Source organism: Pagrus pagrus, assembly GCF_965226575.1.
Source record: "Pagrus pagrus genome assembly, chromosome: 21".
Lineage (NCBI taxonomy): Eukaryota > Metazoa > Chordata > Actinopteri > Spariformes > Sparidae > Pagrus > Pagrus pagrus.
This window is the reverse complement of record NC_140208.1, coordinates 13,959,423-13,975,580: the sequence shown is the minus strand read 5'-3', so window position 1 is coordinate 13,975,580 and position 16,158 is coordinate 13,959,423. Positions and strand designations below refer to the sequence as shown.

General features: G+C 39.4%; 4 protein-coding genes across 5 annotated transcripts in view; 2 read left to right on the top strand and 2 right to left on the bottom strand.

The window, feature by feature from the left end:
- Window positions 1–1,736, bottom strand: part of LOC311249976 (receptor-type tyrosine-protein phosphatase H-like) — a 28,928-nt gene extending 27,192 nt beyond the window's left edge. The window contains exon 1 of the mRNA XM_084341437.1: window positions 1,658–1,736. Within this exon, the coding sequence (XP_084197563.1) occupies window positions 1,658–1,696 (39 nt within the window). The 5' untranslated portion in view covers window positions 1,697–1,736. The remainder of the gene's footprint in view (window positions 1–1,657) is intronic.
- dnaaf3l (dynein axonemal assembly factor 3 like) lies at window positions 1,304–6,998 on the top strand. Of its 2 annotated transcripts, none has more exons than XM_084341453.1 (12): window positions 1,304–1,413; window positions 1,704–1,786; window positions 3,767–3,873; window positions 3,962–4,055; window positions 4,138–4,292; window positions 4,482–4,664; window positions 4,804–4,926; window positions 5,024–5,146; window positions 5,820–5,964; window positions 6,278–6,392; window positions 6,593–6,667; window positions 6,839–6,998. In XM_084341453.1, the coding sequence occupies exons 2-12, from the start codon at window positions 1,705–1,707 to the stop codon at window positions 6,981–6,983; spliced, it is 1,347 nt and encodes a 448-aa protein (XP_084197579.1). In that variant the 5' UTR covers window positions 1,304–1,413; window position 1,704; the 3' UTR covers window positions 6,984–6,998. The 2 variants fall into 2 exon arrangements, with proteins under 2 accessions (XP_084197579.1, XP_084197578.1); XM_084341452.1 differs by having other exon boundaries at window positions 1,704–1,807.
- On the top strand, window positions 6,899–16,131 carry LOC311249990 (macrophage mannose receptor 1-like). The gene is made up of 7 exons (XM_084341463.1): window positions 6,899–6,985; window positions 13,136–13,193; window positions 14,138–14,178; window positions 14,288–14,650; window positions 15,070–15,405; window positions 15,496–15,590; window positions 15,749–16,131. Exons 2-7 carry the CDS (start codon window positions 13,171–13,173, stop codon window positions 15,824–15,826), a joined length of 936 nt encoding a protein of 311 aa, XP_084197589.1. The 5' UTR covers window positions 6,899–6,985; window positions 13,136–13,170; the 3' UTR covers window positions 15,827–16,131.
- LOC311249995 (troponin T, slow skeletal muscle-like) lies at window positions 7,491–9,083 on the bottom strand (the record flags this gene model as incomplete). The annotated part of the gene is made up of 8 exons (XM_084341472.1): window positions 7,491–7,539; window positions 7,853–7,893; window positions 7,976–8,066; window positions 8,150–8,259; window positions 8,337–8,450; window positions 8,594–8,671; window positions 8,798–8,914; window positions 9,009–9,083. The coding sequence occupies 8 exons, from the start codon at window positions 9,081–9,083 to the stop codon at window positions 7,494–7,496; spliced, it is 672 nt and encodes a 223-aa protein (XP_084197598.1). The 3' UTR covers window positions 7,491–7,493.
- Window positions 16,132–16,158: the final 27 nt, after the last annotated feature.

Genomic DNA, 16,158 nt, shown 5'->3' with positions numbered 1-16,158 from the left:
GTAAACCAATATGACTCAGTACTTGTATTCTTGGAGACCATTTGCATCTTTCATTGCTCATGCATGGGCCTAGTAAAATTTGGATGCATAAAGAAAGAACTGCAGAATTATTCTGTCTTCTGAAATGTTAGTTGAATATATGGTAGAGCTTCTACGTGTCATAGTATGTACACTAGGCTTTTTTTCGCTAATTTTGTAGTGCTGTGGTGCAACAGAGTCCTTAAAAATGCCTCGTGTAATGCTTTGGATATTTTCAAATGCAAATAAAACCATGTTGGACAGTTCCTCATCAATGCTCTTACCTTTAATCAAATTAAATACATTGGTTTATTTCAGTTAGTCTTAGTTGATGTTCAGACTGTTAAGAGAGAAGAATATTATGGATGTTCATTTATCCAATCATGGTTCACTATAATAATCTGTAGGTCTTAAAATATTATGAGGGGGCTGCTACTATGGTCCAGGTCTTAATGAGTTCGTCGACTGATGTGAGGCCTCACATTTGAACCTAAACACTTTTAAGATGATGATTTTTAGATCGTGATCTTATCATAGATCACAAGCACTCCTGGGACCAATGTGCTGATGTTATGTTATAAAAAAGGGCCAACAGTGGATTTACTATTTTTTTTAAAAACTTTGAAAACAAAAGTTTAAAAAACCCCAGTTTAAAAATGTTTAATTGAGAGTATCCTGGGTTATTGTATGCTGGTATGGACATTCAAACTAACTCATAGAAACAAATTAAGCAGGCTGACCATCTGCATCTGACTAGGCTGACTGAGATGGCAGACAAGGTCCAAATGCATACATCTCATCCTCTTAGTGAAGTTCCAGTCACTCCCTTCTGGTCAGAGGTAAACATACCCCACGGTCAGAACCAAATGAGCCAAAAACACATTTATTCTACACGCAATTACTCAATTAATCAAGACGCATGAGTCATGGGAGTGTATACATGAATACATGGACCAGGGAATGTGAAATAAATAGATACATAGGGAATGGGCAGTACGGTAACTATTGATTTTTAATACATTTTATTATGATTGTGGACCAACACTTTAAAATTCAATTAGATTAAATTCGACTACTCTAGATTATACTATGTGAGATGACACTTGTATTGCCATCTTCCATAAATGTCTGCCTGGACCTTGATGACATTGATAATGGCTGCTACAGACGATCTTAGGCTATTGTTCATGCCTATCTGGTGTGTTTTGAATGTGTCTGTTCTCTGCAGCACAAATTGCCCCTCAAGAGACAGTCAATTCTTTCCCGCCATTTCACCAGTAGATGGCGACCGTCCTCCCCATTTAAGACACTGTTGCCATAGCAGCAGGACCCAAACTTTGTGTTCAGACGGTTAGCTGCTAACTTTACCCCAGTTGTCATATACCAGTCTGTGAGGTGAGTTTTCCCCATTACTATACTTTAAATGACATGAACTTGGCCGCAGTTTATGTCATATTTTATCTCCATATTGAGGTTAGAGACAGTTTTGTGCCTCTGGATAACACAGTCTATTTAAGTTAACATAATAACCGTTAGCTAGCGTTAGTTAACGTTCGTGCTAAGCTAAGATAATTAACAAACTGGCGCTATTAAGACGTTTATATTACCACAACTGGGTGTCATGATGTGAACCACTTACAGTAAGGTGGACGGCTTTGTTTGAGTGTTTTTCGGCCATGTTACAGGATGAGCGCTGGACGGCTGTCTGAAGCTGCGGGCTGCGTCACCTGGTGGGGCTTCAGTCCTGCGCGCGACCTGCTGAGTCCGGGTGAGAGCCTCACGTGCACACGTGCGTCAGCGTAGTAATGATTTTGCGTACATTTTACACATATACTCTACTTGAGTATCTCCATTGAATTGTTCTTCATCTTTCTACTTCATTAGAGAATATTGTGCTTTTTATTCCACCACATTTATTTGACACATACATTACATATAAGCCCTTTATAAAATACTACTGCATTGCTATATATACAACTGTCTAACAGTAATCAAATCAAATCAATTTTATTTATATACCAAAATCACAATCACATTGTCTCAGTGGGCAGAAAAACAAAAAAACAAAACCCTTCTAACAGTGGAAACAGATGGAAGAAACCTCAGGAAGAGCCACAGAGGAGGGATCCTGCAAATAGATGTCGCATGAACAGAACCGAACAACAAAATCTCAATTTACTAATTGCATTGACAGAATATCTGATACAATTTATATAATATATGTAAAGTGTGTGGATCCAGGAGGACAACCAAGCAGACCGAGGCATCACCAAGTGGTGCCTGGGCCACTCGACCTCCTCTGCACCGTGGTGACCTGGAAGAGGGCAGGCATCAAATTTGACAGAACTACAGATATCAGGAGATAACAGTAGGCTATGTGAAGGTGTTATATTTATCACAGTCTCGACCAATTACAACATTAAAGTACCACTTGAATGTGGATGCAATAATAGAAATGATTCAATAATATGATAATGAAGCACCTATAGATAAAGTGTACTCCCATTTTGGATACATTTAGTCACTCTTGTATTGTGACAATTTGAATGCAAGACTTTAACTTGTTATGGAGTATTTTATCAGTGTTGTATAAAGTACCCAAAAGTCACATTTGAGTAAAAATAAAGATGTTGTGTTAAAATATTACTATTGTAAAAGTTGCTCATACAAATAGTAACTGAGTAAAAGTCTTAAAGTATCTAATATTAAACACACATACTAAAGTAAATGATGCATATGTTAACATGTATGCATGCTGTATACAATGGGTCAATCGATTTTCAACCTGGCCAATTATCTGATCTGATATTCAGCATTTTTCTGATGCTTTGAATCAGTGTTTTTTTTTTTTTTTTATAATCTGATTGTCGATAAAATAAGTACATTTAAATATACTCTCATTTGGCTCTGATGCATCATGTAATCTGAAAAGTAACTAGTAACCAAAGTTAGAAATTAATGTCATCAGTAAAATATTTTCCAAAATGTAGTAGAATGGAAGTATAAAGTACAAGAAACTTGAAATACTCAAGTAAAGTACAAGTACCTCAAAATTGTACTTAAGTACAGTACTTTCGTGCTACATTCCATCACTGTATTTTATAGTATGGTATTGTTACAGGCTTTATGTTATACTGGCAAATAATGTATCATAGTCACAGCAGCAGAAAACAAACATGAGTTTTAATGAATTTGACTTTGTACACTAAACCAAACACACCACTCATGGACACTGAAACAGTCTGTATGCACTATATTATATATACAAATTAGCTTAATATATTTGTTTAACCAAACTATGGTCTCAACTATGACTTCCTACTCAAAACAGATACACTGACAGTCCCTAATAATATCGTATTGGTATCTACTGCAAGGCCATTGATCTTAATAATACAGTGTTTTTATAATAAAAGTTGGACACGCGTTGAAATGTTTTACAGTACCTTACTTTTTTTTCAGTCAAGAACAGCCAAACTCCTTTCATGATTAATGATTTTTACTTAGAAACAGCTGTTAAAAAACACTTAATAATACAGTCTAAAACTATGACAACATTATGAATTATATATCATTTAAGTATCCAACTAAAAGTCGATACTGCAAATCTGACCATAGATTCAATGCCAACTTGTATAACTAAGTGCTATAGACAAATTTCTGTACTAACAAAGCATTGAGGTTAAGTACACAGCCCTGGATGTATAGTGTGTTGGAGCTAGTGTATGCTTTCTCTCTCTGTGCCCAGGCCCTGCAAGACCTGAAGGGGAGGTCAATGTTTTGCTGGTTGGCAGTGCAGATCCACGACATATTTTGAAGACCATTGCTGGTTTCCAGAATGAAGAAAGCCTTCATGTGAGTCCCCTAAGGTGAAGTCGTGTGACCCCTGAGAACAAATTGCTATACTGTAATGTGAACAAATCTTCTATCTGCTCTACTGCAGGTGTGGGTGATAGAAAACAGCATGGAGGTAGTGGCTAGACAGCTGCTGCTCCTCTACTTGGCTCTGATGCCCCTGGAAGGCATGGGAAATAATGGTGCGTGGGATTTTGTGAAATTAATATTATTAATAATGCTAAACATTTTGGTTATTTTTCCATGTTTATTCTTTATTTTCAGAGAAAACAGAGGTTTTCCTGGAGGTGCTTGGGAACAGTGAGATCCGCAGTCAGACGGAGGAGACACTGAGATGTGCAGCATCACAGCTCTCTCTGTCTGTTACTGAAGCACTGGAGACGCCCACACACCCCTGTCTGAACACGACTCTTCTCAAGGTTGTTTAACTAGCCCATTATCTGTGTTTCTTTAAGACAAGAACATCAGACATTGAGGCCTGCTCAGTTAAATCCATGTGAAATTAGACATGGCATACAGTATATAGTGGACAAAACACAGCTGTCTAAGAGCGCCACAAATTCATTGGAAGTCTCGTAATTTCACAATCAACATTTGTTTTTCTGCAGTTCAAGGAGAGAGATGAGCTAGCCAGGATATTCAAGCTGTGGATGCAGCCTCAGTCTTCTTCATCATCTATCTCAATGTCCAGAGCCTGGGATTATCGAGTCAGGCAGCACCTTGGAACGCGTTACAACTCCAAGATGGGCTGCTTCGACTGGGACCTTACAATGAAACTGCACCAGAAAGGAGTACTTGAATACTTGGTGTATTTTCTTTTGCATGTTGATTAAAATGTGATTTCCAAATCGTCCATTTTTATTAAGTATGGATATTTTGAGGTTGCAAAAAAGGATGGACACGCTTTTTGTTCTGACTCTCTATCTGCAGTGTGGTGTCATAAACAAACAACAATACGTGCAATGGAGGGAGCGCGGTTTGGCATTCGAAATGAGGGAAGGTGTCTACCAAATGACCAATCCAAGTTTGCTCTCTCCTAGAGTCTTCAGTCAGGTTAGTGTTCGCCTGTTTTCCTACATAACCTTTCTATAAGATGCAGCAATAAGATGAAATAAAGGTATGTATGTATGCTGTGTATGTTTTCGGACAGAGAGGGAACAAAGTGGCTGTCAGGGGCTACTGGGGAGACATTGTTTCCAGTCCTTACCTCGCCTTTGGCATTGAAACTGATGACAAGAGTCTGCTGAGGACACAGAATGGGCAACACATTAAGGTAAAATATACACTAGTGGTGCCACAGATTGCATGTTAGAGGCTGTTACACCTGGCACTTACACACATCTTGGTTGATCTGACCACAAGTGAACAGCTCAAGACGCACACAAGACACATCGAGGACCTATTGAGATCTGATCTCTCGGGCCACATTCAGAGGTGTTCAGGGCAAAGTATGACCACAGTTTTTCAGCAGTGTTCACTTGAATGTGTCCCAGGCCAAACTGGTTGACCACCAACTCAACTGACCTCTGCTAAACAACAAAAACAAGCTGCAGGCAAAATTAATTCTCGTACACACGAAACAAGCTGTCTGATTTCCTTTTTCCTCACTGTAATGCAAATTACTTGTTTGGACTCCCTTATCTGTCAGTGTTAGCAGCAGATGTTTGTGAATACATTGTCTGTTTCAACTGATTTCACCACTTAACTAGTTACCACTGTATCTCCAGACTCCCTTAAAAAAATGCACAATTTTGAGAGTTGTGATTGAGGAGAAACTTGCCTAGGTTTGCTCATTTACGACTACAGCAGATTTTTAATAAGGTGTTGGATCACCCAGGACAGATGTTTATTGCTGGGTGTGAACAGCCTCTTAAATTATAGTTATGCCTCCGCGTGCTTTTATCATACGGAAGCAGTAAGTTCCTTCCTTTTTCTCACTTCCACAGACAGCGCAGGATATCTCCTTTGTGAATGTACAGGCATTGTTCCAGTCCCTGTCCAGTAGACGGGGCTGCCCCACTACCTCTCAGTCAGACACAGAGGCAAAGGAGCCATCCCCACAGATTGACCGAAAATCTGTCACTATCAGCGGTAAATGGCTAGTTAACAGTAGCAGGCCTGTGGCTGCAGATGATTGTCACTGTCAGTGCAGGTGAGAAGTGGAACAGCAGCTCATAGAGAACAAAAGCTGTTCAACTCAAAGTGAAACGGTTCAGGCTGAGGTGAAAGATTGGATTTGATTATGTTGAATGATTTGTAGTTTCAGTCTGTTTCAACTTCCATATTTAAGCGTATGTATGGTCGATGACTTCCCGTCCCTCTGGAGTCTGTTTTGATGTTCAGCACACAGAAAACAAATGAAACCTGATGTTTTTAGAACTGAATTTTCTAAAATCCTCCTCAGACCTGATACATCTTAATAGAGTCTCTGTGACGTTCCTGCCAATGGATTCACTTCACAAGCTGCCAGATAAACAGAAATACTCCCACTTCTTCAACACCATCTACTTCGCTGCAAGGTGAGAGCTTTTTCCTCTAATTACACCAAAGATAATTTTACTGAGTAAATAATCCATATTTTCTTAAATATAAATACAGTAACTTAACCTAAAATAGGATCCATTCACCACCCAGTCTCCCAGACAGCAGACTACTGGTATGACTGCTGATCATGTTTCATTTCTGTGCTTTTGTTTCCCTCTCTGTCACTGCTGTGAAGCTGCGCGCACCAGTTGGGCCCGGCGATGAGACAGATTGCAGCACCAGACGCCGTGCTCGTCGTGGAGTTGGCCAAGTGAGGGTTTTTATAGTAACTGAGCTTGTTACCATGGTGACAGTACAGTCACCAAGAGTACAGTGACTATGTAATTCACAAGTGCAGAGTATTTGCTTTTGTGTATGCTATAATTACCATATTTAATTGTAACTGCATTTATTTGCATTTGTGTGTCGCTGTGTATCTCAGGTACATTTTGGATCTGAACAAAGACCAAGAGGAAGGCTTTGCAAAGAAAGTGGCGAGCATCGCTCTCGAGGTTGGATTTGAGACTTGGCACGAGGGGAAGAGTGATGACGTACATGCTGTTTTCGTACCACAGAAGAAGAAGTAAAGGTGGTTAATATCAGCGGACTCTGCTCTCATTGTCAGCAGCTTTACTTTTACAGTATGCAACAGACTGACAGTCAAAGTGATTTTGCTTCACAGCTCAGACATTTTACAAGATCTTAAGCAAGAATGTGTTTTACCTTCATAGAGAAGTTAAAGGTGCAATATGTAAGAATTGGCAACTTGTCAATTTCATCCTCAGCCCCTTTGAGCTTCATCTGTGTGTGGCCTCAGATAGCATTCATCTGTCTGCAGAAGCTGTGAATTTTACTGTTTTAATCTTATAATAATAATCAGAATTAATTTCCAATTTGAATGACACTGATATAACATCCATTTTATGTTTACGTGCATTTTAATGATTACAGACACAATTGTGAATGGATGTATTTCAATAAATGCCACACAAAAAAATATTTTATATCTCTCCAATAATAAGTGATAAACACTGCAAAATTGCTAATATCTTGTTTTGAAACTAGTGAACTGTCTTCTCTTTGCGTCTCGTACTTGTTCACTTCCAGCGTCCTCCAACCTTCCCCTTACCGTGGACCTTTTTGCTGCAATGACACAAGAAAAATAATAGGCGATTATGAAGAGTTGCAGGCCACACAGAAAAGACCAGTAGTTGTGTCTGACTGGAGATAGAAATGGAAGTACTTCTCTTTCTGCTCTATCACACTGCGGTCATATTTTTGGATGTGTGCATTCTGTCGTTGCAAACGTTTCAGAGTTGTGAATTTGATGTTTCCTGTGCAAGTGACTTTTGCCATATGTTTGCATAATCTATGCAAAGTAGCTTTCTACAATGCTCTTTTTTTTCTTCTCTTGGGCGTAGGAGTTGTGTAGTTTGAGACGAGCAGACTGACTCACAATTTCTGAGCATGCTGGATTCTGTTCAGGAGGACATTGATCTGGAAAGAAAACACATTCTGACGTCACAAATGAGCCTTTTTTTAAGTACTACTGTTGTAAATTCTCAGTGAAACGACCCACCTCATACTTCTGCCTCCTCATCTTCTCAGTCAGGTCGAATTTCTCGGACTCCAGCTGGTAGATACTTTCCCACATCTCCTTGGCTCTCTCTCTAAAACACAACAGCATTAACAGCTTGAGATGACAGAAGTACACACCCTCTAAAATCTTAATAAAAATGGACTTTAGACTGACCTCAGACCGTCCTCTCTCAGGTTCTCAATCGCCAGAGGCTTGCGTCTCTCTGCCAGAGTCTTCTTCTTGATTTCCCTCGCAGTTTGCCTTTTGCCTCGCCGCTGCTCTACCTGCAGGAAGCAAAACCCACTTTCTAGGGAGTATGAGGCACATGAAGTCTACAAACTTGCGGATGTATTTGTCTGACCTTGGCTAGGAACCCTCCAAAGTGAGCCCCCATGTTGGAGAGAACTTTCTTCTTCTTGGCCTCATCGTCCGCCCTCTTCTTGGCCTCCTCATCCTCTTTCCTCTGTCTCTCCTCCTGAGGAAGCAACCTTCAGCGTATTACTGCACTTTCTCTTATTTGAATAGCTTTTTTATAGTGTGTAGGGTTAGGATATTGTGATCTAAGCAGATTATTGACGTGCATGGATTAAACAACATACGGAATACAGCATTAATTACCGCAATCCGCGTCTGTCTGTCACGCTCTTTTTCAGCCCTCACACGCTGCTGCTCAGCTCTTTCTGCCCGGCGGCTCTCCTATAACACAGACACCATGCCAGCTGGACTTTTACACATGGCTCTTTAAGCTCTATTATTCTGAATATTCAGTGTGTCTCCATTTCAGACAAATAAATGGGAAAACAGCATATAAAAAGGCTTTACAATCCTGTCTTTGAGTCCAATGAGCTCCTCCTCCTCCTTCTTCCTCTGCTCAAAATGGACATCAATTAGAGTCTGCAGCTCCAGAAGATCTTTCTCCATCCTTTTCCTGTGGATATCCTAACAGGAACCAGTGGATCAGGATTATTTAATGCTATTTTTGGTGCTAGAATAATTGAACTGTTGCATTAATAACAACCTTTCGGGAACATACATCAAAGTCAACCCGCTCCCCCTCAGGGATTTTCGGGGCAGCGAGCTGTGTCACCAAAGGCCTGTAAAATAACATGAGGACGGGTCACAAAATACATTCATTTTAACTTCGTTAACGTCTTTATTTTTAATACTAAGTATTCCCATTTACTTGTATTTGGGGCGTTCTTCTTCAACATGACAGCCAGAGCAGCAATGAGAAAGTGAAGTTAGTTTTTTTACAAACTACAGACCAGACAAAATCAATACAAGTTTAACCCTCAAAGGCAAAGAGGCATAAAAAAAATTTGAATCAGAAATCCAACAGTTCAATAAAATCAACATAGCTCTGCGTCACAGTCTCACCTCCCTCTCCCTGCTCCTCATCCTCTTCTGGAGAAAAGAAAGAGTGACAGAGTGATTGAGTTAAGAGAATATATGAAACTGCTGCTTTATTACACTGATAATAAATGAATGTTCTTACCCTCCTGGTGGCCTCTACATAAAATAAAAGAGTTGAAAGTATAAATCAGACACAATCAAAAAAAAGAAATCAAAACAGAAGCTCGTGTTATGAAATGAGAAACAAGGTAGCTAGTACAGGATTGACTCACCCATGATCTTCTAAGTCAGACATGGTGACACTGAAATCAAAAACATAAATATAAGAAATTTCACCACTGTTATAAATGTGCCGCATGAACAACTTTAGCCCAATATTTGACATACCTCATTATTTTGTTTGTTCATGATTTTTTTAAATGTATTTCTGCTAAAAAGAGTAAAAAATACATTTCTAGAACATACATGACGCCTTTATAGAAACTGCACTGGGAAATGTTGGGAAATGAAATGAACTAGCTGTTTAACAAAAGTTACAAACTTAAATATACTATTTCAGTAAAGGAGATCATTCAATTTAACTTCAATAATACACCTGACTGTATATAAGTTGTTTGCATGCGACTCCAGATGGCTGAGCTTTAATAGTACCAAAAGCTCCTGCCGCCTGAGGTCAGAAAACAAAAATTGTGAACAAATATCACGACTTATGAGAGGGCCACAGGAGTCAGCGGGGTCGGTGCTTTTGTTCAAAGAATAAGATTAAAGGGAAGACCATTTGTAGCTAATGATCTAGGAATAGAAGAGGCTGGAGGGTGAGAGCAGTGTCCTGTTACCCAAGATAACAGCGAGGTATCAGCTGGCCGATCCCTCTTTATTAATTTGATTTACAAGAGAGAATGTGGGATGGAGAGATTAAGCTGGTCGGCCGGCTGCTATTAACACCAGCCAAGTCCTCTATTATCATTTGATCTACTTGTAGTCTCACTGAACTGAGGGAATATCTAAATGTGTGTGGGGACCCATGAATATTTTAGCATTCCTAGCCGTAACTGCAGCAGTTTATATATAAGTATTTCAGAGTGACTTGTTACAGGGGACACAGTATTATAATCTTACAAAGGCAAAGCAGTCTGAGAGCTGCTCTTAAACTGAACAAACAAAAATGAAAAATCTCTAGGAAAACACACCAGCAATAGACCAAATTTTAAAACACTATTTCCAATGCAAATAACTGGAAGCCCTCCCAGACTACCTGTCTTTGAGTGTATTAACGTGGTAGACGAAGCACTGAGGCTCTCCAAAGTCCCTCAGATCCCTTCATAGCTAGTTTTTAGCCAAGATCTCAGAGCATGAGCATGTGATTCTGAGTAAACACGGGCACATGGACAAAAGGCAGATGAGGGATTGGGAGAGGAATTCATCACATTGCTTCACTGTTGGATGTTTCCGGCTAAACTGACCGCCATGCAGGCGGACGGAGAGGCCAAGGGCACCGAGAATAACTTGTCATGGGGGAGCATTCGGAATTTCAGAGATATAATACACCTTTATCAACACCCACTGGTGCAGTCCAGTGTTCAAGCACAGATTATGATGTTTCGGAGGAGAGCCCACTGAATGTTAATGTAATTAAGGGAAAAATCCCAAAGTTGCCAAAGACATTTAATACTGCAGGCCTAACATGTCTGTTAAATTGCACACAAGACACCTATATATTTCTGTCCGGAGCATTAATGCTTCAATCATTCCCCAATTTCAAATGTTTAATGTTAATTATTTGCCCATTTTAAAATGTTACAAGTTATCTGATTTTTTGGCTACTTGCAGGTAGTAGAAACAAGCTATGAACTCACCACTAATATATTAGCACCATAAAAGTTAATAAGGCAAACTTGTTAGCAAACACCTGCCGTTATGCACGAAGAAGTCGAAGAGCAACATTAGCATTCATTCACAGTCATGTTTCTGGCTACCTGCTGAAATATTTACTCTCCTTTCAGCTCCGTTTTTGGTCTCCACCAACTCCTTTAGCTGCTAAATGCTCAGCTATGCTCACTAGCTAACATCAGTTGCTAACTTTGTGTATGTCTGTCAATTGGGCTAGCTAGTAGGCTAGCATACAGTGTTTTTTGTCACAAGCACAAGCTTCTTGTCAATGTAGATGCATGTTTCCTTCTGCGTGGTGATCTGGTGTTGTTGAGTTGATAAAAAGTAGTTCCCTCATAAAATTGCTCACAACTAACTCTGTGGATTATCTTTAGTAATGATTATATGGAGGTCATGATTTCTAGGGAAAGACAGTGCTGTTGAGTTGTTTTTTTTTGTGCCATCTAGTTCCATCAAGAGAATAAACAGCTGATATTTACAAAACTCGACAACTCACACCAGAACAATCTAGATGGATAAGTAGCAGTACATGTACAAAAAAATATGTAGGTGAACTGTCCCTTTAAACCTGCTTTAAGCCAGAAAACTAAAACAATACGCTTGAAAAAGCTGAAAATCTCTGTAGTGCTGAGAAGAACTGTAGATTTGGTGATAGTTCTCTATAGATTCATTATATGAGTGATCCTTTTTGTTTTTTATTTGATCCATATTTTGACAAAATGTTTAACAGTCTTGAAAGTCACCAAACAATAATGTAATTTAAAATGTTTACAGTCCATTTACCATATTGCGTAATCAAAACCAATGTCGTGCACACTAACCAGAAATTGTAGATCTAGATATCAACCGCAGTAGTCTGCTGCTAACCATGTCACTTAAAGATTGTGAGTGATAACTGTGATGGAAGACATTTCCTGAGTCCAGAAAAGCCCAAGCTGCTTTGATGGCTTCAACTTGTTGACTGACTGCAGATCGGTCAGATAGGCAGAAACTACTGTACTGCTTCCAAATGGTCTCATGTTTCCTAAGTATATATATACCACAGCATTGTACAAGAAGATGTTGATTCAGTTTGGAGGAAAAGTCAAATCAACATACCTGAAGAGCAAAAGTGAAGGACGTTCACTGATGATGAAAACAAGAGGAGTAGCAGGTAGAGGGGTGACAGAGCTCTATATAAAGGGGGTCCTCTGGAGTGAGAGAGAAGTGTGCTGAACTACAACGTGTGCGTGCGTGGTGGTGAGAGGCATGATTTAGAAAAGATGGACAGGGACTGTATGTGGATTATTGGTGGCTTTTGAGGGTGTAAGCCGAAGTCTGACAGGCAGTATAATGAGTGAGGGGTTTGCTGCTGACCTCACCGCTGAAACAGGAGACAAAAAGACAGGTGGTGCAAGATAAACAGAGACAGAAGAGAGAGAATAACAAGGCAAAAAAAAGGCAGTTTCTGTCAAGACAAAAAGAGATCCTTTGTACGCCCTCGATCTTGGTTACAGAGCGGGACCTTGAAAACTAACTAACTTAAATGAAAATAAGAAAATCAATACTTGTATAGCAGCAGTTTCTGGTAAAACAGGCGTCATACTTACAAGAGTAGGATTTTTATTTTGGGTTTTGAGCCATCTATCCTCATGTTGAAATGGTATACAGTTCATTCAAAGACAAAGATAAGTCAGACCATAAACTGCAATAATAATGTTTCTCTTTATTTACTAGTCAGGGAGAAAAGAGGAACAACCACAACAGCTATTTATCTAACTGTAAAGGTTGTAATTAAAAAGAAGACGTCGTAAACATTTATCGCACCCTGTCGTAACAGCATTAGCAGATTCTTACAGATATTTTTGTGAAATGCAAATAAGCCCTTGTGAATGTCATATGCAAACAGCATTTCCATGAGCTCCTTTGGGTTCACAGAAAGGAAGAATAACAACCTGCAGAAGTGAACTCTCATGAGGAAACATCTGAGCATAAGGTGAGAAGAATTATTTACAAAATAGAGGTATTAATAGAATGTAATGTGTAATTATTTGCAAAATTCAGAAGGGACTAATAATGCTAATTTACAACATTATTAGTTTTTTGTACAGATATGTACAGATATCATCAAATGTGTCAAAGAATACATCAGGACTGAAAATAACCATTATTTAGTCCTGGTAGTAGTGTTTTGTTAAAGAAACTCAGACAATCAGAATTTTAATATTTACAAGATTAATAAGGTAATGATACAAACTCAGATAATTTATTATTCCCTTAACTGAAATTGTGTTGTTCTTTAAGGACTGTTTGTTTATTCAGTCATGAAAGCGAAGTTTGTTTCCCGAGTTTTTTTCAGTCAATGAATAAAATTTCGTCCCAAGAACTACATCGAGCACCTTTAAAAGGAAAACTTAAACGATAAATTCATTATGAAAATAGCAGCAGATTAATATTCTGTGGATCAACTAATAGATTCGTGGGCTAATCGTAGCTCTTGAATACATCACAAGCTTCTGGGATGCTCTTCAATTGTGTCACAGATGTAGCTATGCAGATGTTGAGGAATGAAGTCACTGGAGGCATTTATTACTGGAGTCAAGGATTTTAACTGTAAAGGAAAAGGGCTGTTAGTGGTATAAACTGAGGTTTCTGTGATTTTTTAAATTCATTCAATACATAGTAATCCCATTGTGGCCTAATTATTTTCAGAAGATAACATAATGAAGGCAAATAAAATAACATAAGCGGCGTAAGCAAACTAAACGACTACTTGCAGAGCCAAGGTCACTTGAGAGTCTCGAATAGGCAAAGCAGTTATTTAAAATCCTCTGCCCATTTTGTTGTTATGTGTTTATTTAAATCAATTAAGTAAATTCAACTCAGAAAAGCTTGGACCTGCACTGAGAGGAGTATTACATTCATTTTTATATATCCTAGGAGAAATATGCTCCATCTGGTGATCTGGCTGCTAGCTTCAGGTAAGTTTCTTTGTGTAAAATGACAAAATAATTGTGTGAAATTAAAATAGACACTGTTAGAATAACAATGCCTACTTCATTTAATGTTTTGGTGGGCGTCCCTCTGCAGGTTGTGCCACTTTGTGCTCACCCATTTATCGAGAGTACCACCTGATAAGCGAGGCTAAGACATGGAGCCAGGCCCAGAGTTACTGCAGAAAGAGCTACACTGACCTGGCCTCCATCGGCAACCGCCATGACATGAATAGGCTGGTGGAGATGGCAACAGCCAGTGGTTTGAGGAGTATCTGGATTGGTCTGAAAAAGGATGGGATGGCGTCCTGGATGTGGTCTGTGGGTGAAGCTCAGACCACTGACTACACTAACTGGGCCAGTCCACCTGATTCCTCTCACAACTGTGGAGGCATGAGGGCTGATGGGAAATGGCTCAGTGCATCCTGTGGAGCAAGCCTTCCCTTTGTCTGTCAGGAAGGTACTGACTTCAATGTGACAGTTAGACAGGAAAAACACATTATTTCCTCTAATCAGGAGCCAACTTGAGTGATGTCGCTCATCCTCTTGATGCTCAGATGCATGGTCTTATTCACTTAATTGACGAGCTTTAGATTATCAACTTTGCAAAAGGAAACAGTTAGCCTGGCACAGTCCAAAGGTAATATAATAATCCAACCAGCATCTGTAAAGCTCACCTTGGTATAATTTATACTCTTTTTAGTAGACACCTTAAATAAAAGAATGAACTGGAAAATGAAAATTGCATTGTAAATCACTGGAGTATCTCCTTATCACACCTTTAAGTGTATGCAGAAGCTTGAACCACATCTACACGTCTACGTGTGTTTTTTCCATCCTCCCCAACCATCTTTTCAGTACATTTTGCAATATTCACAGGTGAGGGGTCCAGCAGGATGCATGTTGTTCTTGAAGAGAAGTCCTGGAGGAACGCCCAGGGGTACTGCCGACAGAATTACCACGACTTGGTCAGTGTGAGCAGCCAGACTGAAAATCAGGCCTTACAGCAAATGCTTAATGAAGAGGGGCCGTCAACGACCACATTCTGGATCGGTTTGTTCAGGGATGAGTGGAAATGGTCAGACCAGAGTGACAGTTCCTTCAGATACTGGGCGAGCAATCAGCCAAATAAAGATGGACAATGTGTTTTGTATGCCACCAAGACGTTGTGGGACAGAGGGTGTGGCTCCTCATTTCCCTTCTACTGCTATGTTGGTAAGCAACATGTACAGACTTAATGAAAAAAAGAAAAGAAAGTGAATGTATGCTTGATGTAATGTATTATTTCTGTTTTTTTAACCACAGCAGTCACAAGGAGGCGCATCGTGAGGCTGGAAATGAAGTCAGATTCGTCCTTAAGCTTCGGTGATCCTGCTACGAGCAAAGCCATTTTGACCCAAGTAAGTTTTTGTTTAATGCTCTTGCTCTTTCGAAAACACTGGCAGAGATCAAGAGGTTGAACACTACCAGTGTATACATACCACTATCATAGTAACATACCAGCTACTCTAATTGAATTAAGGTGTGGTTTGAAATACTAATTGTCTTTCTTTCATAGATCCAAAAAAGTTTCAAGGGGTTCAGGGTTCAGTGGAGAGTCCAGCCAGATGGGAGGATTTTCAAGAAAAGAGAGTGAAATCTGAAGTGCCAAACAACACGGTACAATTACTCCTGAACGTCTGTAGGGAGACTTTAAATACTCAGATATAATGTGTTGTGTTGATGAATTGGATCAAATACATCTATGTATATCTATATATCTATGTATATTTATAACATTAAAGGCTGTTTACAGGTGTCGGGGAGTTCTACTGCATATGTGAAAAATCACTGTGTAAAAGACTTCAAGTGAAAGAGTTGCATTTTGGTTAATGTAGGCGCCGAGTTTTGAAAAGAAGAATGTGACCATGGGAATATAAATAAATAAATGAATGCATGTAGTGTCTCTGGTTCTGCTGCATTGATTCA